General features: G+C 40.2%; 1 protein-coding gene across 1 annotated transcript in view; it reads right to left on the minus strand.

Annotated features, from left to right (window-relative positions):
• Window positions 1-26,997, minus strand: part of LOC124771276 (mitochondrial pyruvate carrier 2-like) — a 60,792-nt gene that overhangs the window by 3,441 nt on the left and 30,354 nt on the right. The window contains exons 2-3 of the mRNA XM_047249301.1: window positions 5,975-6,015; window positions 4,257-4,453 (exon numbers count right to left, since the gene is read on the minus strand). Of these exons, the coding sequence (XP_047105257.1) occupies window positions 4,257-4,453; window positions 5,975-6,015 (238 nt within the window). The remainder of the gene's footprint in view (window positions 1-4,256; window positions 4,454-5,974; window positions 6,016-26,997) is intronic.

Consider the following 26,997-nt stretch of genomic DNA (forward strand, 5'->3'; position numbering starts at 1 on the left):
GAAATTAATATGTAGACATGAAGGATAAAGATGTAGAACGTTAATCTTGTTTGTTTTAATTTAAAAAGCTGTAAGAGCTGTCACATGAAAAACTCAAATGTGAAAGGAAATGCACACGAAACTTGGCACAAGTACAAATGAGTTACTGAAAGTCATATTTCTGATTAATAACACAGATTACAAAACACTGTTGTAATGAAACACAAAACAGTCATACCTTTAAGACTTATTCCCACATGAATCTTAATTCTAGATTAGTAGTTCACTTCCCTCAATCCAGAGAGTTTCTCCATTACTACAATTATTATTAATTTGTGTTTAATTACTGGAGCTACAACTATCTCTACTGTACCCCATTTCTGATGATCCATATTATAATTATTATCCTGGTGTGAAACTTTCTTATACTGACTGTGTAGAGAAATTGAAAATAGTCTCAGCATTTGTTGCTATTGTTGCTGTAAAACATAATTATCATGGACCTTTTTTGTCAGTCCATTGGACTCTGATCTGTTGATCTTTAAGAGGCAATATGAGAGGTGCACATGGAGATTAACCCCCACCCGTATCTGTACCCATGACCACACAGCTGTACCAAATTTAGCTTTCCCTACAGCGGGTTACAGGCATAAAGTTCAGGAAGATCCATTTGTGACACCTTTAGTGATACTAACATGTGTGACAGACGAGAGAAAACAATATAGTTCCTGCTTTCAGTGGCTGTACAGATGTGAAAATAACAGATAGAGAAATAAATGAGAATATAATTGAAAATTGGCTCATGTGTCTTGATAGAGGAAATATGACTAGACCTGATGGGCTGTCCATTGAATTCTTTATCAAATATGTGGTAGAACTTGACCCCTCTTCTGCAACAGTTTACCTTGCTCCATCAGTCCAAAACGTTTTGAGACTGGATTGATAAAAAGTAGAGAACAGTTAATATGGTGGTTTTAATGCTGCAGGTGCTATACACAGGCTTCCTATACTTCAGTACAGCACACAGAATGTTCATACAATCTTGTGAAACTGTCAGAAAAGTCCTCTTTTGAGGTGGTGTTCAACTCACACATCACGTTCGCATTTACTTAGGTCTTAAGAAACTGTTAGAGACCCAGTCTGCACTTAGTCATTTTGTAATAGGTTTGCATTGATATCTCCAAGTCTCAATACCTTTGGTGATATTTTCTAAAAAAGAACAGTCCACATTGTTCATTTCAGTCAAGTTGTAGTAGGCATTGAACACCTGATTTCTAGATGTTCAGTCTGTTGTGTCATTGCAATTTGACATGACATTGACACTCTATGGTCTCATGCCCACTTCCACAACCTCACAACTAACTGGTCAAATCCACATCTGCTGTTTACAGTTGTTAGCTCAAGCAGCTACCATAGTTACTGTGCTGATGTCGCTTATACACCAGTAATAAAATAAGTCTCGGAACTTTTCTTGACAAGTGGTGTATATTGCTGGAAGTGGAGCATGACTGGGAAAAAGGTGTAGGTGTGTGGTTTGGAGCCCATGGGCACTCAACAGCGAGGTTATCAGCACCCTTACCCTCATGGAAATAAACAATTGTGGTTTAAGTCTCTAAAATCGTTGCACACAATGAGGAGTAAATCCATAAAATGACACTCATTCACTCACTCCCATCTCACTTGTGTTGAGTCACACAATCACTGTATCTAACGTTCCGGAAGACAACTGATAAATGGTGAAAGGTGCTACACCTATAATTAAAACAGAAGTAAAATCATAAAAGACCTAAAAGAAAGGCACAGAGAAATGTAACTGGCTGACCACTTACAAAAAACGTGGGTAAGCCAGTCACCCTACAGACACATTAAGAATATCTACCAAAAATCTTAGGAAACAAGTTGGATGGATCACAAAATCTTAAACCACATTCACATGAACATTACCTAAAATAGAGGGCAAACCTGTTGGCAAATCCACTCTCTGGTTAGAAAATGAAACACAGTTTAAAAACGTGGAGCACCGGTATCTGTACGCCACAAGCACTGCACGTTGGAGGGCCCTCTCGCCAGAGCAAGAAATGCGTTACAGGGTTGTGGCATATGTGATGACATGTAAGGAGAACCTCATCCTGTTGAGAGGCTGGAAGGAGATAAACCGCTGCTGCATTGTAGGCTTTACTAGATGGAGCTTATTGCCTGTCACTTCCAGCCATTCATTGACACATGATGTTCCTCATCAGCGAAACGAGAACATGCAGGTCGATGGGGCACTGAAGTAACCAAGGATCAAAACATGCCTCCTAGGCCACTACATCTGCCGTTTTGTTCTCTGTTGATACCTCTGTACCTTGGCACCCAGCATCTGCCCCAGCTGTTTAGCCAGAGGAGGGTGTGCTGGCTATCCTGAACTACTTAAAAAGGTGCAGGTCATTGCAATACAAAGGAAGGGGCACAGGACATCTGTGGAGGATTATTAATCCATCAGAATGAGAGTGAGGTACTGGCAGAAATAAAGATAGGAGCATATCATTAGCTCTGCTTGGATTGCTCAGTTGGCAGAGCACTTGCCTGCAAATGACAAAGTTTTAGGTTTAAGTCCCAATCCTGAACGCAGTTATAACCTGTAAGCAAGTTTTAACATTAGACCTATCTCATTGAAGTCAAAATGTTGCAGAATTTCTGTTATCATGTGATGGCTCATCTGCAAACTTTGCTACCACCACACTACTACTACTACTACTACTACTACTACTACTACTACTACTTCAAAACCAACAATGATTGTGTAATCATTGACTATATGAAACTCAGATTGCTCTTATCATTAATGAGATGGACAGAGCAGTAAGTACAGCAGCTGGGGTTGACATCACGTTTGTTGGCTTCCAAAAAGCCTGAAATACAGTTCCACATCATCACTGAGCAAACAAAATACATGCAAATGAAATATCTGAATAAAAGTTTGACTGGAGTGAAGACTTCCTAGAAAACAGAACCCATAACAAAATTTGTAATGGGGAGGTGCCATCAGAAGCTAGAGTAGCATGTGGTCTACTTCAAGGTAGTTTGGTAGTGCTACCATTGTTAATGATAACACAGAGATCACTTGTAGCTCTATGAAGCAGTTCAGATATCTCACAATTGTGTACAAGAAGTTGACATCATTATAAATTTGAAATGAATATAGAAAGACAAAGTGATTACCACCTGGTGTAAAGATTTGTGTCTGACCCTCGACATAAGTAAATGCAATATAATGTGCATCAATAAACAAAATAATCAAATAACATTTGACTTAGTGATTGATCTTTGGTTACTGGAATAAGACAAAGCTGTGAAACATCTAGGAGTAAAACTGTTAAGTGTTTTAAAGTGGAATGGGCACAAAAAATATCTCCACGAGGAAAGTATTTACCAGACTCATGTCTGCTGTCAGCAATGAAGAAAGTCATTAACAAAATCATTTTTATACCAATTCCTGACTATTGTTCATCAGACTGGGACTCTCTTTCAGGTTGACTAGCAGAAGATAACAGGTATGCAGAGAAGAGTTGTACTCTACATTATACGCTCATTCAATCAATATGAGTGTGTTGCACAAATGCGTAACAAATGTAGTGGTACATTTACAGGGAAGACGTGCTTGCAGAGAGCTGTATACATGGAATTCTGGGAAACAATTTTCCAAAACTAGTCACGAAATACATTTTACTAAACTGATGTAACCAGTTTCTGAGATGATTCCTTTGAAAAGAACATACCGGTAGCTGATTTATTCCTTCCTCCTAGCTCTTACCCAGCCTTTTATGCCATCTCCAATGTTTCTTATTCAGTCTCTTACAACCTCTCTTTCTTGTGGAAAGAGTATCCCCTATCCTTCTCATCAATAAACGTGCTTTTGTCAATATGTCACACCTTCCATAGTACAAATACATGTGTTTCTATTACTCTGCCTGTGCTGACACATTCATTTATTCTGATATTGCTTGTTTACATATTTATGTCACAGTTTTGATAAGTATATAGTGTGATGAAAAATAAACTAAATCTAAATAGAAGACTATTATAGATACTGCTGTCTAAGTAATTGGCCATTTTTAAAAGCTTTTTTAGTAAAATGTAATTCTGATGTAATGGTTATTTAAACATTTATTTAGTAGTTGTTCAAATACAGTTCATGAGAGTCCATTCGGTTTTAATATAGTAATCTTGTCTGTGTTAATTTATTACAAGGTTTTTATAAGTATCAGTAATAAAAAAAAAGTGGATCACCATACCTTATAGCTCTTGAGAGAGAATAAAGTCCTGTCAGGGCGACAAAGACATTTACACTGCACAGACTATAGTTCTTGGGGATAATAACTAAGCAGTATCGAGACCATATCATGCCTGTGACTGCCAAAGCAGAAGACTGTGATATACTGATTGTTTCTACTGGTCGCTGGAGGTCACTCAAGCCTGCAATTACAAGCCCCTGCAAAACATGACAACATAACTTATATTTAGTATTTTACTCTACTTTAATTTCTATTTTGCAGGAGTCTGTATGTAAGCAATTTAAAGTTTTCATAATCTATATAGAAATTATGTATCTGTAGTTTTAGAGTTGCTCTACGTTTGTTTACTGACGAGGAGAACATGGCAATTGTCATCACCCCATTTCCCAGAAACACCGATCAGTGGAAGAGGAGTCAAAGTATGCAAACACATGCCTCGTCTTATCTGTAGATACATGACCATTTCTCAATAAACAACTATCAAAGCTTTCAAGGTATAGGCCTTCTACCACAAGACATCCACAGAGAAAATGATGGTTCAGTGGTTAGGGTTGCAGCTTGTTAATTTTGCATCCCATGTTCAAAAATTAATTTTTGTTTTTATTTATTTTATTTTTATTCTTTTCATTTATCTACACATGCTCTTAGATGGTTGTTACACAAATGTTTCTTATCAAATTAGGGGATCTAAGGGCATTCATTATATTAATTGTAAAATTACAATTGGATTTCACAATAAGTGTCTCACAATAATTGCATATGTGTGTGTGGTATGTTGATGGGTTGCAGTATTTTTAAATTCTCATATTCCACTCTCATATTATTACATTTTATAAAGATATTTATTCTTCAGGAAGATTTGATGCATTCCCTTGGATGGTACCGATAATAGAAACATTCAGAATGCAGATATTCCAAATTCCACAAGCATTTCGCAAAAACAGGTTTGCCACAGTGACATTTCTTCGTAGGAATCTCCCTCGGGAAAGAAACGTAGCTACCATTTGTGAAGATGTCATGTATTGGCAATAATTTCGCAGCAAACCATGCATAATGGATCACTTTTGCAAAACTGGCACTTGCAGTTGATCATGAACTATGTTACACTGCAGGAATTTCACCGAAAACAATTTCAAATAATTTTCTCATTCTTTTTCTAATTCAGTCATCTGACATACAAGTGATAGACGAATAATGTTATATCAATATAAACTGTAGTAATCTTCTATAGACATGGATATATAAATGAGAAAAAAAGGGTAGTAATTCCATTTCGAACACGAGGTGCAAAATTAAGAAGCTGCAACACTAACCATTGTGCCACCATTTTGTCTGAGGATATTGTGTTGTAAAAGTCCTGTAAAGTATCTCAAAAACTTTGACTGTAATTTTTTCAGAAATGGTTGAGTGTCTACAGATAAGCCAAAATGTGTTCGCTTACTCTGACTCCTCCTCCACTAAGTGAATTTTCTGGGAAATTGGATTATGGCACTTTTCGTGTTCTCCTTGGGAGTAGAAGAAATAAAAGAAAATTCAATCACACGTAAGTCCATAGACACAAGGTAAATCTATAAATGATCTGCACTTAATTCCAATAACACATAATTGAAAAGAAAGAATGAAGTAGGTTTCTGACATTGAAGAAACTGTCATTCAAAGTTTAATTTAACAACAAACAAGAAAAGTGAAAACTGTCAAAATTACAATTTCATACTTACCCACTTAAAGAACGGCGACCAGAAAAATATAGTTTTAGGACCTGCAAAAACAAGAGCAAGAATTAGGAAGTGTTTGCTTTCGTGGACGAGTTTAAATTTGGAAATTTGTGGTAAGGGGCCAAACTGCTGAGGTCATTGGTCCCAAGGCTTACACACTACTTAATCCAGCCTAAACTACCTCACACTGAGGACAACATGCACACCCATGCCCGAGGGAGGACTCGAACCTCCGACGGGGGGAGCTGCACTAACCATGGTGAGTTTAAAATTATATATTTTTGATTGATGTTCGCCGTGATTGAGGTGTGTCTTGTTTGGAAACAATCTTGTCCAAGCGACTCACAGTACTTGATACTGACAGGAGTAATGCATACTTTACTCCTTGCCCTCAAGCTTGCTGTCAGTACTGCTCAGATCTCTTTTAGGTTTGTGTTATGGCAGGGTTAGTTGTATGTTAACACTGATACATAGCAGCATGGATGGGTTTACTGACGAAGACTTGGCTGATATGCACCTTATGTATGTGTTGACGGTATGAAATAGATGTTATGCTGTGGGCTGTTCCTTCGGTAATGGTAACCATGTCACAGTACTGTTGTAAAATCTGAGGGTTGTTGCAGTACTGTGTGTTTCATATTTTATGTTTTATGTTTTGATTATTGCATATTATGCAGTTTTTTGCTGTTGTGAGGATATTTTCGTGGATACAAAGGTAATTTGGTTAGCAAATGGAATAAATCACAATTACATCACTACTCTGTGACAAGCCATTGAAAGTTCATGTTCGATTTGTGTGGTTAGGCACAATTAATAGTTTACAATGAAAAGATATATAGCTTGATTAAAATAACTTTGTGGTTGACAGATGACCTTGCCAGCAGGTAGTGTTGGCAGCTAGTACAAAGCATGCCACTTGCCCATGCAATCTATAGTTGCATGTGTGCTGCATATTGAAAGTAAACATACTTTCAAGGTCTTTGTCAGTAGTTGGGAAGGTATCATAGTGGTGATGGCAGTTGGGGTAGCAGGTGTAATCATTGTTCCATGGATAGTGATATCTCAAGTACTTATTGAAAAGGAAGACCACCCATAGGATGAACAACGAATAACACATAATAACAAATTTGCTAATAATCACAAATCGTTGCAAACTGATAACACAGATGAATTTTATGCATAATTGGCTTTACCAGCAATGAATGCACTGTACTTAAATGATTTATCATTTTTGTTGTCCTTTGTGTGTCAACTAAATAGCTGTCAGATTTTAAAGAAATAATGAATTGATGGTACTCAGTGTATATTCCACTGCACATTCATTCTCACACAATTTCATTATTACATAGTTTGAGTGTTTTACGATGTTATGTCAGTCTGGTGAGTAAGTGTTGTATTGTTCTGTGTCTCATATTCCTTAATTTGAGTCAGCGAGCAAGTGGACACAATGGTAAGTCACTGGACTCGCATTCAGCAGGATGGCACTTAAAATCTCGGTCCGGCCATTCACATTTTATTTTCCCCTGGGTTTCCTGAATCACTTAAGGCCAATTCTGGGATGGGTCCTTTGAAAAGGATACAGTTTATTTATTTTTACCCAATTGGAGCTTTTACTCCATCTCTAATGACTTTAATATCAATGGGACATTAATGCCTAAGATTAATTCTTTCTTAATTTGAGTCCATGTTTGTTCTCTGCAATTAAAATTGCAGTCATATGATGCCACTCCCAGAATTCTTTGACCACACGAGGTTGTGCAGTGGTTAGCACACTGGACTCGCATTCAGAAGGACAACAGTTCAAACCTGTATCCAGTCATCCTCATTTAGGTTTTCTGTGATTTTCCTAAATCACTTCAGGCAAATGCCAGGATGGTTTCCACGAAAGGGTACAGCTGATTTCCTTCCCCTTCCTTCCCTAATCTGAGCTTGTGCTCTGACTCTAATGACCTCACTGTCAAAGGGACATTAAACACTAATCTGCTCCTCCTCCTCAAAATTCTTTAACAATATTTTTAGCCAGTTCAGATACAATACATAAAGGCAACTGCTGTTTCAACTGCTGTTTATTCCAGGCCACAGAATCCAGTCTTTCAGGCTTTTTCAGAATTCTGATAAGGGAATGTTATTTTTTACTTTCATAGCCAAGCGATAAAGTCCTGTGTCCTGGAGGCAACTGTAAGCAAATTATCAAGGATTATCAAATAATAAAAGGCATTTTATGGTACAGTTACAAAAGCTGAGTTAAGGTTTCCAACAGGGAGCACTTAAACCCTTACCTACTTTTACGATTTTCCAGTACTGGTAATCCCTTCTTGTTAGTAAGCTATTTGCATTGATATGAACTGTATTCAATTTTGTGCGAAACTCTGTGCCATACCTAAGTGAATAAGAATCAGTGTATGCCTACCAGTACTCCATTTTATAGTGAATAGCTTTAATCTAGGTACTGACATCTGTTATGTGATTCCTGTCTTCTGTTTATGAGATACTGAATGCTGTCACAAAATGTACACTATTCCATTTTGTTAGGTAAAAGAAAGTTTCAAGTAGTAACCTACAGCAAAATTCATGTCTGTCTGTAAACAGTGCTTTGCCAAGTTGGGGTATTAAAAGTTAGATGCCTTGCACTATAGGCAATTGAAATATTTATTTATGCATTTATTTCACCTGTAAAAGTTAGGGCCTTTTCTTGCATCTAACATATTCTACATGGGCACTACAATATAATGATCAAAATAGTAGTAGTAGTAGTAGTAGTAGTAGTAGTAGTAGTAGTAGTAGTCATTGTGAATATGAGCACCATAACTTGGGGTGAATCGGGACAGAAAATGAAGTTTTTACTGAAAATTAACATCTAAATATTGTACTATAATTTTGAAATTTTAAATACAGCACCTCTAGTCCTTCCTACAGCAATGTGTTACAAGAATGAAAATGCTCTGCCATACCCGTTCTTCACCCCAGGACTTGAGGTGATTTGGAACACTGCATATTTTGAACAGTACTTGCATTTGAAACATGTGGTGAGGTGAATTGGAACATGTGAAACACATCTATCAAGCATTTTACTGAGGAAAATTCATTTATACTCCCTCAGCTTTAAATAAATTAATGCCAATTAATATTTTTACATTACCAACCAGTTTTATTAACCACTAAATCTCTGAACTTCATTACTTAATACAACACTTAACATTACACAATGTCAATGACTCCCTCGTTAGAAATCAGTTCCTTTCACCTTCATCCAAACTTGTGCTTTTGACACCACACACATGTCTACAACATCAGGAAAAAAGAAGTATTCTTGTTTCTCACTAATTTTCTTCCTCATGAAATTACCTTGAATGTCGTCAGGCAAATCCACAGCCTCAATTCTTCCTATATATAATTTTGAACGGTTAGTCTCTGTAACAGGAAACTTAACGAAGACAAAATCGTTTTTGGCCAGTGTCATTGGAGGTGTCTCGGAAGGTTCAGGTCCATATTTCTCTTCTGTTGTTGCCTCAGATATTACAGTTTCTTGCTCCAAAACTTTGGGATCATCAGCTTCCTTTTCCTTGCTGCCCACTCCAATATTGTCTGAAATTTCTGTCTGTGACATGACACTTTTTCCAAGGAGAACTTCCAGTTTTCTACCATGAGCTTTTTTGGGTTGGAAATTAACAGACCCATAACAAACATCTCTCAGGTGTTCCACAAAGGCATCAGAACATACCTGCACTGGCTTACCTGTTTCATTTCCCAAACTACTAACAGGTAAGACAGATAAAACGTTTTCTGGATTGAAAGGTATGATACCAGAAGCACGAAATCCTGCAGTAGCATTGTCTTGAATTTTCTCACCCATGTGGTGAAATGTCAGCTTCAATGTATTAGGGAAGTTGCTTTTTGGAAGAACACCCCTATTGCCTTTCTCCCAAACAGTCAAAGCTTTTTGCCAAGCTATCTTCATTAGGTGAAACAATGCCATGTTTAGAGGTTGGCAGATGTGTGTTGAATTTGGGGGGAGCAACACAAACTTAATATATGAAGATCGTATCTGTTCTTTCGTACATGTCTGAAAGAACAGATACCCTCTTCTTATAGATAAGGCTTACCAGCCAGTGATCTTCTTCACTGTGGATGCACTCACATTGCTCAAACTGTTACGGGAATTGGTAGATTGACTGTCGCAAGTAATGAGTATTGTGGGCAGGGCACTACAAATGTAGTGTGTGGACAGTAAGTTGCAAATGTGGGTCTCACGGGCAGTGTGCCAGAGAGAAATTACTGCAGTCACACTATCCTCTATCAACTAAATACCTAGGAATTACACCGAGCGAGGTGGCGCAGTGGTTAGCACACTGGACTCGCATTCGGGAGGACGACGGTTCAATCCCGCGTCCGGCCATCCTGATTTAGGTTTTTCGTGATTTTCCTAAATCCCTCCAGGCAAATGCCGGGATGGTTCCTTTGAAAGGGCACGGCCGACTTCCTTTCCCATCCTTCCCTACTCAGATGAGACCGATGACTTCGCTGTTTGGTCTCCTCCCGCAAACAACCCCCCCCCTAGGAATTACAATTACGAATGACTTAAATTGGAAGGAACACATAGAAAATGTTGTGGGAAAGGCTAACCAAACACTGCGTTTTATTGGCAGGACATTTAGAAAATGTAACAGATCTACTAAGGAGACTGCTTACACTACGCTTGTCCGTCCTCTTTCAGAATACTGCTGCATGGTGTGGCCTCCTTACCAGATAGGACTGACGGTGTTCATCGAAGAAGTTCAAAGTAGGGCAGCACATTTTGTATTATCGCGAAATATGGGAGAAAGTGTCACTGAAATGATACAGGATTTGGGCCGGACATGATTAAAACAAAGGCTTTTTTCGTTGCGACGGAAGCCTCTCACGAAATTCAGTCACCAACTTTCCCTTCCGATGTGAAAATATTTTGTTGACGCCGACCTGCATAGGGAGAAACGATCACCACGATAAAATAAGGGAAATCAGAGCTTGTGTGGAAAGATATAGGTGTTCGTTCTTTCCACGCGCTATACGAGATTGGAATAATAGAGAATTGTGAAGGTGGTTCGATGAACCCTCTGCCAGGCACTTAAAAGTTAAATGTGATTTGCAGAGTATCCATGTAGATGTAGAACCGACAACTATAGCGGTGCCCGTCAACCGACGAGCGGCAACAGCGCAAACCCACGGCCAATCGGAACGCCTGGCGCCAAGTTTTCGTAGTTTAAAAATGGTGCGTCGTCGACTTACACAACGTTGGTAATTTTGGTTCCTATTGGCATCAGCTATCCAGGGTTAAAATTTCGTGACACTTTTTTTTCCCACGCTCTGTGTGTGTGTGTGTGTGTGTGTGTGTATGTGTGTGTGTGTGTGTGTCTATTGGCATCAGCTATCCAGGGTTAGAATCTCGTGACACTATTTTTTTCCCACGCTCTCTCTCTCTCTCTCTCTCTCTCTCTCTCTCTCTCTCTCTGTGTCTGTGTGTGTGTGTGTGTGTGTGTGTGTGTGTGTGTGTGTGTGTGTGTGTGTGTTTGGGTTTGGTGCTTACGGGTGCTCAACAGTGAGATTACCAGCGCCCTTACACATGTTAAAAGAGACGGATGTGGGAAAAATTGCTAAAAAGTGATCATACACGCAAAGACAACCGGAAAGAATACAAGATGCTATACAGGAGACTAAAACATAAGGAACATGACAAAGGAGCTAAAAGGAAGGCACAGGAAAATCTCACTGGCTGGCCACTTGCGTAAAAAAAAATGAGTGAAACAGTCACTCTGTGAACATATTAAATTCATCTCCCCAAAAATATTGGTACAAATATTGCTCAATTCATAAAACTTTAAAACTCTAACTTCATTCATTTTATTGGCACCTAAAATAGATTTCAGATCCGTTGGCAAATCAGTCCCAGTCCGCTGGTCGGAAAATAATACGCAGTCCAATAAAATGTGGTGCACATTGATCTGTACACACAAGCGCCACACATTGAAGGGTCCTCTAGTCGGAGCAAGAAGCCATGCGTCATAGGGCTGTTGCCTATGCAAAGATGAGCGAGGAGAATGTCGTCCCATCTACATGGCTGTAAGGAAGTACACCACGGCCACGTTCTGGGCTTTGTAAAATTGAGCTTATTGTGTGTCACTTCTAGCCATTCATCCTCCCACCAACACAAGACTCTGGAGCTCAACAGCGAGGTTATAGCATGCAGGGGGATGGCACACTGGAATTCCCGAGGATCAAAACACAGCTTCTTGGCTGCTAGACCTCTCCTTTCATTCCCCACAATTCCCATGTGCCCTGATACCCACCAGAAAAACACCTCCATCCCCAGTTGCTGTAGTTGGAGGAGGGCATCCTGGATAATCTGGACTACTTTATCTGCTGGGTACAAACGCGACCCATCCATAAAAACAGCTACATGGTTGTGCTGCTCGAACAAAATGTCAGAAAATATCGCATTAAAAATGGAAGTAGGAGTGCAGTCTCTCCCACACTGCACCAAATGTAAAATCACTCTGGGTCTTTCGAGTAACAAGGGCGGCAGACGGTTAAAACCGTGGATTTGGGGTAATACTTGTTCCACAGCAAGTGACTCTAGCACAAGATGCACACAGATCCTAAACGGCTTTGTGCCTCATGGACGGTTGGAGAAAAGGTGTTCCAAAGGCGGGCATGCAACAGTAAGGCTTGCAGGTGAAGTCGTAGCTGCTAGGGATGTACACACATGATGCACCATGATCAACTGCCGCTGGATGGTAAGTGCTGGTTCCCCAGCCTCAGCAAAGAGGCTGGGTATGGTTCTGGTCCTATAAGCACTCGTGGCCAGCTGAATCCCCTCATGGATGACACCTCAATGATCTTCAAATAAGAAGACCTCACCGATCCATATACGGTGCACCCATAGTCGAGCCGTGAACGCATGAAAACTCAATAAAACTGGAGGAGATGCACCTTGTTAGCTCCTCAAGACCTGTGGCTAATGCACTTCATGATGTTCAGTGACTTGAGAGTTCTGGCTTTCAGGTCTCTTAGGTGTGGCAACCACAACAATTTGGAGTAAAAAATGAGGCCCAGAAGCCTCACTGAGTCTCTTAAATTTAGGATGGTGTTCCTCATATGCAAATCAAATAAATTAAAAATACGACGATAATGATTAAAATGAGCACTCACTCACACACACACACACACACACACACACACACACACACACACACACACACACACACATTACCGTAGATGAGACAATGTTTATGGCTATGGCAAAGAGGGTAACACTCAAAACAGCGCCCTGACGGACATCAGTTTCCTGCTCAAATCGATCTGATAGCGTGTCACGAAGTTGAGTCCTAAAAAAACGCTGAGACAAGAAAGACTGTAAGAAGATGGGTAGGTGGCCACGAAAGCCCCATTGATGCAGTTGTGAGAGAATACTGTGTCTCCAAGTAGTGTCATATGCCTTCAGAATAAGATTTTCATTCTGCAGCAGAGTGTGCACTGTGAAGTTGTCTGCTGTCGGGCGGCATTTAAACCGGCAAAAAGCTGCACGCCTCTCCTGGATTGCCGAAGAGCGCTCATCTGCCCACCAAGGTACTGGTCGTCTCCTAAGTGACCTAAAGGCTGTGGTATGGATAAGTCAGCAGCATGACGGATCACACATGTGATGTGGTCCACCCATTCCTAGAGGTTATCATGGTGTTCAAACACAGCAAACTGGCTGAACAGCGCCCAATTAACCTTGATGATCATCCATTTTGGTGGCTTCTGTTCCAGCAATTCTCCATCCAGTATGTGGATTAACAGTGGGAAGTAGTCACTGGAATTAAGGTCATCAGTTGCTTCCCACTGTGCTGAGTGTGCAAGGGCTGGACAGCAGAATAAGAGGTCAATGGCTGAGGATGATCCAGTAGCAACCAAGAAATGCGCATCCAGTAGGAGAAATGGGCTGGACAGTTGGTCAATAAGGCCTGCAAGAGCCTCAGAGTCTATTGCATCCTGTGGAGGTAAGAACAGGGAGCAGAGAGTTATCACTGGATTTCCATGAACTGCAAAAGCTACTGCTTTTAGGTTAGCAGCTAAAGAGAAAGCGAGGAGTGGTGTGTGTTACTGACAAACACAGCAACAACTCCCTTACCTCTTTCCCCAGTCACGTCATCCTTATGGTGGAGGGTATAACCCTATAGCACAGGGACATCAGTAGCTTTGAAATGTGTTTTCCATAAACACAAGCACAGGGGTTGTGTCTGTGCCAGGAGTTTCAGTTGCTCCACATGAGTCCTGAACCCATTCATGTTCCACTGTATTATGGGTGCCATTTATCATGATGGTTGGACTTTCACACTGTCTGTCCACCAGGGTGGGGAGCCCACAGTGATTGGAGTTCCAGCTTTGGGGCAAGATGGTTGCCACAGGCAGAGTTTGCAGTTCATTGGCTATGAAGCAGAAGCAGCAGAGCTATCAAGTAGATTGACATCGGCATGGTCTGATAGTCTACTTCCTGTACTCTCTGTTTTCGCCTGTGGCGGAAGCTTCCCATTTGCTTTATTGGCCTGGGAGGCTTTACAGGAACTACTGCAGCAGTGGCAGAGGCAGCACTGGATTTTTTACAAGACTGTGCCCTTGGAGGTACTATGAGCTCTGCAGTGGTGGTACCTGTGGTCTTCTCTGATGTTCTCTTAGGGGTATTGGTTCTGAAACAATTGCAGCTTAATAAATACACTGACAAGCGCAGGTACTAGTGCTGACACTAGCAACCTCCATTTGTGTAGAAGCATTGGCTATCAAAATAGGATTTTTAAGGGCTGAAGCAAAAGAACTAGTGAATGTGGGAGGTGCATGGCATTATAGATTTTCTTCGCCTGTCCATGTGGAATGCCATTTGAAGTCTTAAGCTCCTGTATCTTTCACTCTTCAAGGAAGACACTGCAGTCCCTACTCCAGACAGGGTGATATCCAGAGCAATTTACACACTTTGGAGGGGAGGAGCAGCCAACGCCATCATTGTTGGTCTTGCCACATTTGCCATAAATGCCTTCACCCTTACATCGTAAGATGGTGTGCCCAAAGCACTGGCATTTCAAACAGCGAATTGGGTTAGGGACATATGGCCGTACACTTAGGTGAAAAAAAACCCACCTTTATATGCTCTGGGAGTTTTATGCTATTGAAGGTAAGTATGGAGGAGTCAGATATCACTAGATCCCCATCCAATCTTTTCGGTATATTCTGCACATCAACGATCCCTTCTTGAGCCCACTCATCTTTCAGTTCCTCCTTACAAATGTTGACCATATCTGTACACGACAGCCGGCCGGAATGGTCGAGCGGTTCTAGGCGCTACAGTCTGAAACCGCACGACCACTACGATCGCAGGTTCGAATCCTGCCTTGAGCATGGATGTGTGTGATGTCCTTAGGTTAGTTAGGTTTAAGTAGTTCTAAGTTCTAGGGGACTGATGACCACAGCAGTTAAGTCCCATAGTGCTCAGAGCCATTTGAACCTTTTTTTTTTTTACACGACACAACACCTTTGTTGTAATTCAAGCTGTTGTAGAGCTCCATTCCGATGGTATATTCTCCAAGGCATTTAGCCTTCCAGAGGTTTGTTGCTTGTTGGGAACTAGCAGTGTCAACCAACAGTGTGCCATTACACCATTGCTTGAGGGATTTCAATGAACCTGCGATGGCCTCCAAACCTTTTTTAACATAAAAAGGTGAAAGTTTTTCTAAAATACCTTCTTTCCGTTTCACAGTCAAAAACCCATTCTGGCAGCAGCATGCATTCTGTTATTATTCATGGTCAAATTCTGTATAATCCCCGAGTCTGGAGGACTAACTGCATGAGCCCTTTTATTTGATGGGGTGTTAATGTCTATCAGCAGCCCACCATTTCCACTGGGAGGAGAAGGAGATATCTTCGAGTGTTCCATTTTGATCCCACTAGCAGCTAGGGAAATAAGGGTCCACTCAGAAAGAGCCCTGTGTGCCTGAGTAAACCTTATATAACTGAGGAGCGGGATGTTCTCCAGAGGTTGCCCGCCAACGACTGTTCCACGTCACCAGCCATGCATCTCATCAGCACACAGCACACTTTGAGACTGAAGTGGTTTTTTTTTTTTTTTTTTTTGAAAAGGTTTATTCCGTCCTCGCGATCTGGGCAGTAAAGCCAAGACCCCATTCCCTTAGACACACAACTTCCCAGCAACGCGCTTCACGTTGGTCGCTGAAGCATGCCCAGAGCTTACAGTGACAGAGGACTAGTGGTGTTCATCGGTCCCCAGCTCAGGAACCCCGGGGTCGCCAAGAGTGTACCCAGCAAACAAATGCTGAGCCCCTGAGGGCAACGCATAACTGATGATGGCCGAATTAGAGAGAATATGAAATACAGACTGACATATACTGCACTGTCGGGTCGCAATACCAGGCCCCGAATGGAGGGTACCTGCCACTGTGCTGATCAACGATGGTATGACTTATCAAGTAGGCTGCTGTATATGCAGTAGATTGAAAGTACTTATTCTTAAATTTTTCGGAAACTATTAGCTTTTAAACATAACGAATACAAATAATTTGAATGTTCTTTCAATTTCGCCCGGCCGAGAATGGTTCATTTGACAACGATTGAATACATTTTCAGGAATGGTAGTAGATATCTCCTTAGTAAACACTAGCTATTTCAGCATCAAAAGAAGAAAAGGAAATGACCCTCACAAACTTCTAAGGTACTGCGAATGACCCACATTTCGGCTTTATTCTTCCGTTGGGAACCAAGTGGGAGCAAAATTAAGGAACCAGTGAATAGCCTTAGTTGTTAAGTCTAGAAGTTAAAAAAGAAAACGTATCTCATATCCGCATTAGTCTACACAGTTTTTATTGATATCTTTGTGAATATAGAGTTTGGCTAGTTACTCCAAAACATCAAATAATATGTTGTTGGGGATTCTTTACACGGCTACTGTCATGTTACCGTCATAATCCAGAAATGTTACATTTTTGCTATTCGTGCAATAAAAATGCTGCATGAAGTAAGACATTTGACTTATTACTTCTTTACTACTAACTGTATTCGTGACGCATTTTGCAGACAGTATTCAAATATACCGCTGATTGTACCAGCAAAATTATATGTACAACATACAACAAACAATTCAGGAGATGTGATGTCATAATCATTGAGATACGTGAACCATTTCCACATTCTGCATGATGTTTTAAGTTTATTACTTCTTTGATATTAATTCTGTTCGCAACACATTTCACATACAGTAGCCACATATGCTACTGGAGATACCTACTAAATTATATCATTGTACGATGCTCAGTTCTGGAGATATGACATCACAAACACTGAGCTGCGAGAAAATGAAACTGCGGCGCGAAATTCGCTAGAGATACAGGTACATATGTCTACAAATACGTTTGAAATGTATACGTGGGCAAAGGTATGGGTAAAAAACTAATCCTAAATCCCTGAAACGATTTCAGTTAAATTTGGTACACATGTAAGTTACGATCTGGAAAGAAATACTATGGTGGTAAGTACCACCAGGCTCCTGTTGGAGTAGGGGTCATAATGTGAAGAGATGATGATGATGATGATGATGATGTTTGGTTTGTGGGGCGTTCAACTGCGCGGTTATCAATGCCCGTACAGATTCCCAACCTTTGCTCAACCCAATCTCGCCACTTTCATGAATGATGACGAAGTGATGATGACAACACAAACACCCAGTCATCTCGAAGCAGGTGAAAATCCCTGACCCCACCGGGAAAATGTGAAGAGAGAAGATAACAAAAGGAAATGGACAGTGTAACGACACACTGTAGGAATTGTTCCATTTCATTTCGTAGAAGTTATTTCGCTATTCTCTGTCATAAGTTAAAAATACTGTTAGTAACAGGGCAGATGTAAAAACCTGTATAAAGCAAGCAGTGGGATGATATAGCACTGAGGGCGCATACGCCATGTAATGGCAGCAGGGTAAAGTAAGGCAGCCCGCTGCTAAGATGCTGCCACCATCCTGCGGAGTGCGCAACGAATAATCTGTAACCGTTTTAAATGTGTAGCTGTATGTAATGTGTTTTGTATTAATCTTGCTAAGTAGATCTTAGCTTTAAAAGTATTAGGAACCTTTGTAATTAAAACTGTAAGGAGTCATGGCCTTAGACTTTAAGTAAAATCTAAAGGGACACCGCCGCGGAAGGAAAAGGCGGAAGAAACGTTGCGACAAAAAGTTCCAGAATGGTCTTCTTTGTGAGTCGGAATGATTCTGAAGCAGAGTGGTATTATGTACACATACTGTATTGTGTGGTAGTTAAAGAGAGCACGTTCATTGTGCCTCGGATGGACGGGAAATTATTGCTACACACAATTCTACAGTGTTAAACAGCTATTTGTCAACCTAGCAGAAGTGGCAATGTTATTATGAGGGCCAGTGGCAATTCCTTTGCTGTGAAGGAGGCAGACATTATGCTGCAGCATTGCCCACTGTACTGGCCAAATATTACGATGGGATTTACGGCTTGGAAGCCATTGTGTAAAAGTTGCTAAACCAATCATCGGTAGCAAAATCTCGTTGTAGGCTCCAATACGTTGCTCAGCACCACAAAAGGACTGAAGTATTTATTTCTGTTGTGAAGTTTACTTTATTCTATTTTTCATAGTGATTGACGTATTGTAAAAGTCATGATTCGTCGTCGTCTTGTACAAGTTAATACAAGATAAGTGTTTAAAGGCAACAAGCTTTATCAAAATGGTTCAAATGGCTCTAAGCACTATGGGGCTTAACAGCTGAGGTCATCAGTCCCCTAGACTTAGAACTACTTAAACCTAACTAACCTAAGGACATCACACACATCCATGCCCGAGGCAGGATTCGAACCCGCGACCGTAGCAGCAGCACGGTTCCGAACTGAACCGCCTAGAACCACTCGGCCACAGCGGCCGGCAACAAGTTTTATCACAGCCTTGTTATTTTAGTAGGTGTTTAGTGCGTCCTTCTCACATACTCCGATATTTAATCAACAACATTTTCAGATCATAAGCTGGTTATACATAGGCGTATATAAAGTGCTTAAAATTATTATTGTTATAGTAAGCAAAGCATCAGATTGTGTACAAAGTACCAGCTATTTTATTACATTGACCAGCATAATAAAAGCAGTTGCAGAAGAAGAAAAGGTATTGTGCCCATTTTCATGACTACAAAAAACTCTGGAGACCATTTTAAGCTGTAGCATTTAGTCCGACATATCTCTGTAATATCGTGTTACAAGAGTATTCTACACTAAGCACCTCTAGATAATGAGACAGTTATATAGCAATAGTTATATGATTTGTATTTTCGTGTACATATTACATTACTTGAAACTGATATTAACAAAAATACGTGTCTTATTATAGGTGTGTACAAAACTGCTTTGTAAAATTTGGAGAACGAAACTGCCTGCATATATTTACACAGTTTCATTATATTACAGCAAATAATGATCGATATATATATCTTCAAGGGCTGACATGTATATGTTCTGAAGCAGAGGTGCTTAAGGAATGACGCTCCAAGGATTAATTCTACTTGAAGGAACAACGAGGGGGAGAGAGAGAGAGAAAGAAAGAGAGAATATGTTCCGATGCATTTAGAAGACTTTTCAGCGTCAGCGCGAAGGGAGTAAGAAAACTACGAGCACTTAAAATTTCTGGCAGAACGTCCGCAGACAAGAGAGGAAGGTGTATTTCCGACAGCCTAGCAGCAGCAGAGCATGATTTAGTGCGAGATCATACATCTTCCTTTCCACAGAAACAACGCTATTATGTAGATAAAAATGGAAATGAGCGTTTGGTGTTACTGGCCGGGAGGCCCCTTACGGGGCAGGTCCGGCCGCCTTGGTGCAGGTCTTATTACATTCGACGCCAGATTTGGCGACCTGCGCGCCGGATGGGGATGAAATGATGATAAAGACGACACAACACCCAGTCTCTGAGCGGAGGGAATCCCCGACCCATCCAAGAATCGAACCCGGGCCCCTTAGGACGGCAGTCCGCCACGCTGACCATTCAGCTATTTTTTTTTTAATCAAAATGTGTACGGGAGTGGGATTTTTTTACTATTTTTTTATTATTTTTCATTTTGTTCAGTATAGTTCGTGGCGTTTGGTCTGTGCGGACGTCACATGGTGTCCGTTCAGGTTGATAGTTGAGTCCTTTACTCAGTTTTTTTTATTACAGAGGACAATTAGTCCTCTGACCGAACACGCTGAGCTACCGTGTCGGCTGCTATTGGGGCGGACATTATGTAGGTGGGCGGTTCAAATTAAAAATAAACCCTCAGCAGATTTGTGTTGTTCTTAACCGATTCTGGGAGATTGAGCAAAATCTAACAATACTTCCCCGTGAGGGAGCACACTTTTTTTCCTGTGATAGGGATTTTGGCATTATAAAAAGGGAACTATGAAAACCGATTCTGGGAGATTGAACAAAGTATAACAATACTTTCCAGTGAGGGAGCACACTATTTTTCCCTGTTATAGGGATTTTGGCATTATAAAAAGGGAACTATGAAAACAGGACAGATTGTTTAACTGTGCATGATGTTACAGAGGTGATTCTTACAAGTTTGAAGGAAGGTAAAGTTCTTATTGCGAGTAAAGACTTTAGTGCTACTGAGATATTAGATTTCAAGTCATAGTGGCCATTATATTACGGGAAGGCCAGAATATCTGAAGACACTCAAAGGAGTGGAAGACAAGGAAAGGTAACTTTCTCTACCAGCACTTTTTCACTTTTTGTTTTTGACAGTATCAGAGAAGGTTTGTACTAGAGCTTCTACGATAATCAGTGGACACTTTTCTTCTGGGATTCGACCATGGTCCACTGCTTGCGCCACATAAACTAACTTACCCCTCAGCAAAGGGTCCAGTTAAGTCCAGTACAATAAGAGACTTGTAAAACTAAAACGTTATCTGCTGATGAACGTAACATTTCTATTAAGAAATTCTGAAGAGCGTGTAACGAACGAAACCAAGATGACGAATAAATGGACTGTGAAATATTGAATTTTGTTGTAGAATTAGGCATAACTATTGTAAAATGTAGAACCGTACGTGTTATCTTGTTTGTTATGAAGACAACGAAAATATTAGTAAAATGTGTGTACAGTTCCTGAATCTTTTTAAGGTATCAGTTTCCAACTTTCAGCAATTTATTACATTACTTTAATATAACATTAGAAATCCAGTCGTTTCTCAAAGAACCACATTTGCATCATATTACATAAAAATGTGAAGAAACGTGCCAATAAGTAATAATTTGAAGATTTATACAGTTTTTATAGACTTCCCGCAAATTTGTGTCAATTGACGTAAGCTCATTTAAAAATATATCATTCATATATGAGTTTTGAAAGGGGACAGCATAATAACGTACAATAAACAAATTCTGTGTCAGAAACCACAGCACACTTTTACACGTAACTGTATTTTCCAACACATGCACTCCCTACTAACAGGAAAATACCGATAACAGGAAAATACCGATATCGAAAAACATTTCCATTCCTGTATCGGAAACTTAAGTTAATGTATATACATAAACTACATTTTCCAATACATGCACTGCCCAATAACAGCAAAAACGTTTTCATTCTTGTATTGGAAACTGAAGTACACCAATATACACAAGCTGTCTTTTTCCCATACACCTATACCCTATTAATAGCAAAAGCCTGAAAGGTAACATATTGATAGGACTGGAACCCCTTTCTCGACATGTCACACAACAAAAGCAAATTATGATTCAAAACACTCGTTTTAGAGGACATTCTTTTTATGTTCACCTGGAAAGCAGCAAAACTAATACCACTGTGAAGAAACCGAGAAACTGCGAAATACGAAATAAAAAATAGGCATTTACTTACTTTTAAAACAGATTTATCCTTCTGTTGTTGTGACTTGTGGCAAATTCATCAACCACTCTTTGCAGTTCAATGGTCTCTGCCACAGTCCTTTTTGTTTCAAGAATAGACAAATAACTTAGGCTTTCATCAGAGATGGAATTCATTAAATAGCTTTTTACGCTTCACACACACACCAAAATTATTTCATTGATGCAAAGGAAGCTGGAAGAGTCACTGTTATTTGACTGAATCCGTACAAGTCGTGTAACGCAAGTTTCTATTGCCGTAACAATTCAGGCAATGCAAGTAAATTATCGGTATTCACTCCAGTTTGCCGTTCATGTCTTATGATAAGATTTTTTAATATTTTAATTTCTGCCAGCAACTATTAAGCATTGCTTGAGTAATTTTGTGCCGATAGCAGTAACATTTGCTTCCCCATGAAATTTTCACTTTTTGGGAACAGACAAGTTAATCTTTTAATAATTCCAGAGTTTGAAATAAAAGGTCTCTCAAGTTCACTGTTCATTATACGTAAAACTTAATTAAATATTAAATATTTGAGCTCAGTCGTATAGTTTCTAGACTGTATTCATTCGGCAAACTAGAAACATGTTCCCCAAGATGTTTTGGAAACTCTCAAATTCTACTAGGAGAAGAGGAATCTAGGAGAATATCAGCACCTATTTTTATTGCCACAACTGCACTTTCTTTCCTGAATTAAGTGAAACCAGAGTTTGATCCATACATTTGGTTGAAATGATCCCTTGTAGCTTCTGCCAAGTTGATTGCAGCAACTATGTCACAGTCGTTGCTGTGAAGGAAATCAAATAGTGATTTACACGTCCATAGAAACCTTGTAAACAGGCGTAAATTACAAAAGAACAGTTGAACTTTGCGCTAAATTCTGATGGTTCTGAGCTCGTTCTGATTTCTCTGCCTGAATGATTACTTGGGTTACAACAATAGCAACTGTTGTCATCTTCACAGCCAAACATGAAGTATACTGACAGGCCCATCTATTGTCACTTGACGTTTTACTAGCGTATGAATAAACATTTGATGCATTGGTGGCCCACTCATAAAATTAAACAGTCCCTGCAGTGTCATAAAAGAAAAGCTGTAGCCGACTTGGTACCTCTACCTATTACTACTACGATGACATTAAACTTATGGTTCATACAGTGTGTGTGTAGATGGCTTGTCGGACCTCGCAGCTTAAAAGACCTTGAATACATGCACAAGAACCACTCGTGACTGAAGCTCCATCTTATGTTTGTGCAACACAGTAATTTTAATTAACTCCACAGTTTCTAAGTGTTTTTAATGTAGACTAAGAAAGAAGAAGCAACCAATTTTCTTGCAGATTCAAAGGCAAGAAACCTTTTGTATTTATTACCATCTAAATAGTACTGAATAACAGTTGACAGTTGCTCATTTTTTGAACAATCTTTTGATTCATCAGCCATTAGAGAAAAGTGTTGTGCTTCATTCACTTCATCTAAGTTCTAGCACGATAATGCTGCTTGTACTAAGGATTTCATTACGTGGATCATGATGTCTGTATTTTTCTGTGACACTTAAGTTTTTTCCTAGTACTTGGATCTTTTTTCCCTGTATGTTCAAATAACTCTAAAAGTTTTTCCTTATTTGCACTATCTTTCGATTTCTTATAAACTCTTTGAGCTATTCCTTCAAAGGCTGTGTATCAAAGCAGATAAGCAGTAGTTTCTGTGTGTCCTGTGTTTTCTTGAACTTCTACAGTATGTTTTTTATCTAGCAGACCAGCAACAGATGCATTCCCTCCAAACTTACTTTTTAAAATTTTCACACACTCCCAAGCAACTAGAGAGTTTTGTGTGTGAAGCTGTTCTCACTCTGCTTATAACCGGAATGAGATTCTGTTATTGTTTTCCAATTACTGAAACTCTCATTTACAAAACTATCTTATTGTCTTTTTGTGCCTTGAATTTGGGGATAGAAACATCTACAGACAAAACGAAATGCAGCATCATTTTTTTACTCTATTCCAACCATGGATGAATTTTGTGCCAACCTTGCTGGAAATTTATTTATTTATTTATTTATTTTTTGTCGCCAAACAAACGAAAAGGAAAATATCCTAGTAGAGGTTGTTTTGTTTCAGCAGATGGACTAGTGGGGCATGTGGTACAGGTAGGAATAGAAAATAATCTTTACCTTTGACTTTCACTGAATTTTTCATTTTCCAACAGTTTTTAAGTCTTTTTTACTTCCAATTCATCATCATCAAACACAGTTTTTACTATTTTACTTTCTGTATCGTGAAAACTAATCTCTGGAGTTATATCTGGAGACATTATAATGAACTCATTTGGTTTAATAGCTTTTTATTGCCGACTGAAGAAATCTGATAAGCTAGGCTGTTTTGCTGTGTTACTGTGTTTACTTTAAATAACACATAAAGCTCATTACAAAATACAAAACACAGGCCACAAGGATACCAAAAATGCCTTTATTTTTTACCGTTAATGCGAGCTATAGAACACATATGCAAACACAAAACAGAAACTGGGAAAGAACCGTTCGTTTGATAGATCGATAGACTAGTTCATTGCTTTGTTGTTCAACATGTACGAATCAATGGATAGATCGATCGACATAAAATCCACTTCGAATGTATTAGTTTTATTTTACGGCTTTAATATGGAACAACACGGAACTGTTGAACAAATTAACAGAGTGGTCTGCCATATGTCTACAACTGTATGAAAGTTATTTTAATTTTATAAAATAAAGTTTGACTTTGGACTTTTATTCTGCTGTGCTGGTATTCAAATTCCGCCTCAGTCACACGATTCGCAAACATTTAGAGAATTTTCGTTCACTTTCTCATGGATGACACTACACGCCAACAGTTGGGGTACTCACACTCCGCCCCAAGGGTAACGGGGTGCGAAAGGAATGGTGTCCGGCCACCCCTAAATTAACAGTGCCACATCTCTTCACCACCATGCCGATCCTACGCCGATGCTGGACAAAGACACAAGAAAAAGAACATTTTCTGTACATATTTTCTTATTTTTTTCTGTACAAAAAGTTATTTTGGGCTCTCAAAATAAGAGAGGACAAGAGACTTTGAAACCTGGCAGATTGTTATGACTGACGGCCTGGGCGCGAGCGCTTCGGAAACGCCGACGTTGGTCGCTGTTCGTGTGCTGCTGTCGTGAGCATCTGTGGTAAGTGGTTCAAAGACGGTGAAACCGTGGGGAGGCAACAACGTGTTGGACGTCCAAGTCTCATCACAGAACATTCAGGTCAGAGGCTTGCCCGCTATGTAAAGTGGGATAAGCGGCGACCAGTGGCATATCTGACGACGAAGTGCGTCGGCCGCTGTGGCCGAGCGGTTCCAGGCGCTTCAGTCCGGAACCGCGCTGCTGCTACGGTCGCAGATTCGAATCCTGCCTCGGGCATGGATGCGTGTGATGTCTTTAGGTTAGTTAGGTTTAAGTAGTTCTAAGTCTAGGGGACTGATGACCTCAGATATTAAGTCCCATAGTGCTTAGAGCCATTTGAACCATTCTGAACGACGAAGTGCAATGCTGGTGCAGGCACAAGTGTTCCGGGGCACACCATTGAACGCACGTTGTTGAAAATGAGGGCCACAGCAGACGACCCCAACATGTTCCCATGTTAATCCAACGGCATCGTCAATTTCGACAGCAGTCCTTCAGTCCATTACATTGACAAACACCATCTCACTTTATAAATCCGTGAGTTGGAATTTTAACAGTGGCAACACTGCCACTGTTGAAGTTCCAACTCACGCAAGGCAGTGGAATCCAATAATGTCACCTGTATCACACATTAGTTACATACACCTACTTCCCTAATTCAGAGCAAATGAACTAGCCCTTCTCACATCACACACATGCGCAGTTGCGAGAACAGAGCCTTGCGTAGCGAGCGGTCTAATGTAGTGCTGTCGCGGTGTTTCCGAAACAAGAACAACGGAGTTGGGAAAAATTATAATTCTGTTTCACCTTACATACACTAAAGGAAGAAAAGACCGTCAGGACAGGAAGGTCAGTAGAGATGGAGCTTGGGCAATAATTGAGAAGAGAACCGGCAGTGACTCTATCGAAGGAGGCATCCTATCCGCCGCGGTAGCTGCGGGGTCAGTCCGGTAGATTGCTAACAGAGAAGGCTCGGGTTCTATTCCCGGCTGGGTCGTGATTTTCTTCGCTCGGGGACTGACTGTCGCGTTATTCTCATCTTAGTACCGTACTAACTGAAACAAAAATTGCCTGCATCGCGTCACGTGACAAGACGAAGCATACGTAACTTTGTACCGGGGCATGGCTTGGCGCTAACGAATGTCCTGATTAGTCGAAACGCACTGTCGTATCTTCCACCGGTGAGATGGCTGTATGGGCACATTCCGAAAGCCAGTTAAAAAAAAAAAAAAGGAGAAAGGAGCCATCCTGCCATTTACATGAAGTTAATTATGGAAGCCTAAAATAATCAATGAGTATCATTGTGCGCGAAGCTGATTATTGCTGCTTTCCAATATGTGTTTGTAATCGCCAAGCTGCTTTGTGGCCGACAAGCTAAGCGATAGACTACGAATCAAATTGTTTGGTGCTCTATCCCTGATTGATCCTAAGATATTTTCTGTTTCTTGCACCGTAGAAATATATATTCAGTGCCAATTTGCACTACTGGTAATCCACATGAAGTTGTACGTTAGTGTATAACTGGCTGGGTAAGTCAATTCACAGATCCGAGGAACACAAGGGCGTAGCACCTCCAAAAGGAGTCTGGAGTTCAAATAAACCTTCGGTCTGAAGAAAGTTGTGTTTATTAGAGAAGCGAAGGATAGACTAAAGACTAATGAATATTCTCATTGCCTCCATTGCGCTAGAAGTGCTGAGCACTAAATGACGTATTACCAAAAATACACACAATTTACTCCATTTTATTATTATATGTACAGTCAGCTGCACTTCTTGTTTCTCGCTAACTGCAATCGCTTTCAAAGCACGCAAGGATTAATCCATGGCGTGATAATCGATGTATTACACATCAATGTTGTGGCCATACTCGGTGAATTACCAGTGATCCGTTATGATTACCTGATACACAC

This window comes from Schistocerca piceifrons, unplaced genomic scaffold (assembly GCF_021461385.2).
Source record: "Schistocerca piceifrons isolate TAMUIC-IGC-003096 unplaced genomic scaffold, iqSchPice1.1 HiC_scaffold_906, whole genome shotgun sequence".
Taxonomy (NCBI): Eukaryota; Metazoa; Arthropoda; class Insecta; order Orthoptera; family Acrididae; genus Schistocerca; species Schistocerca piceifrons.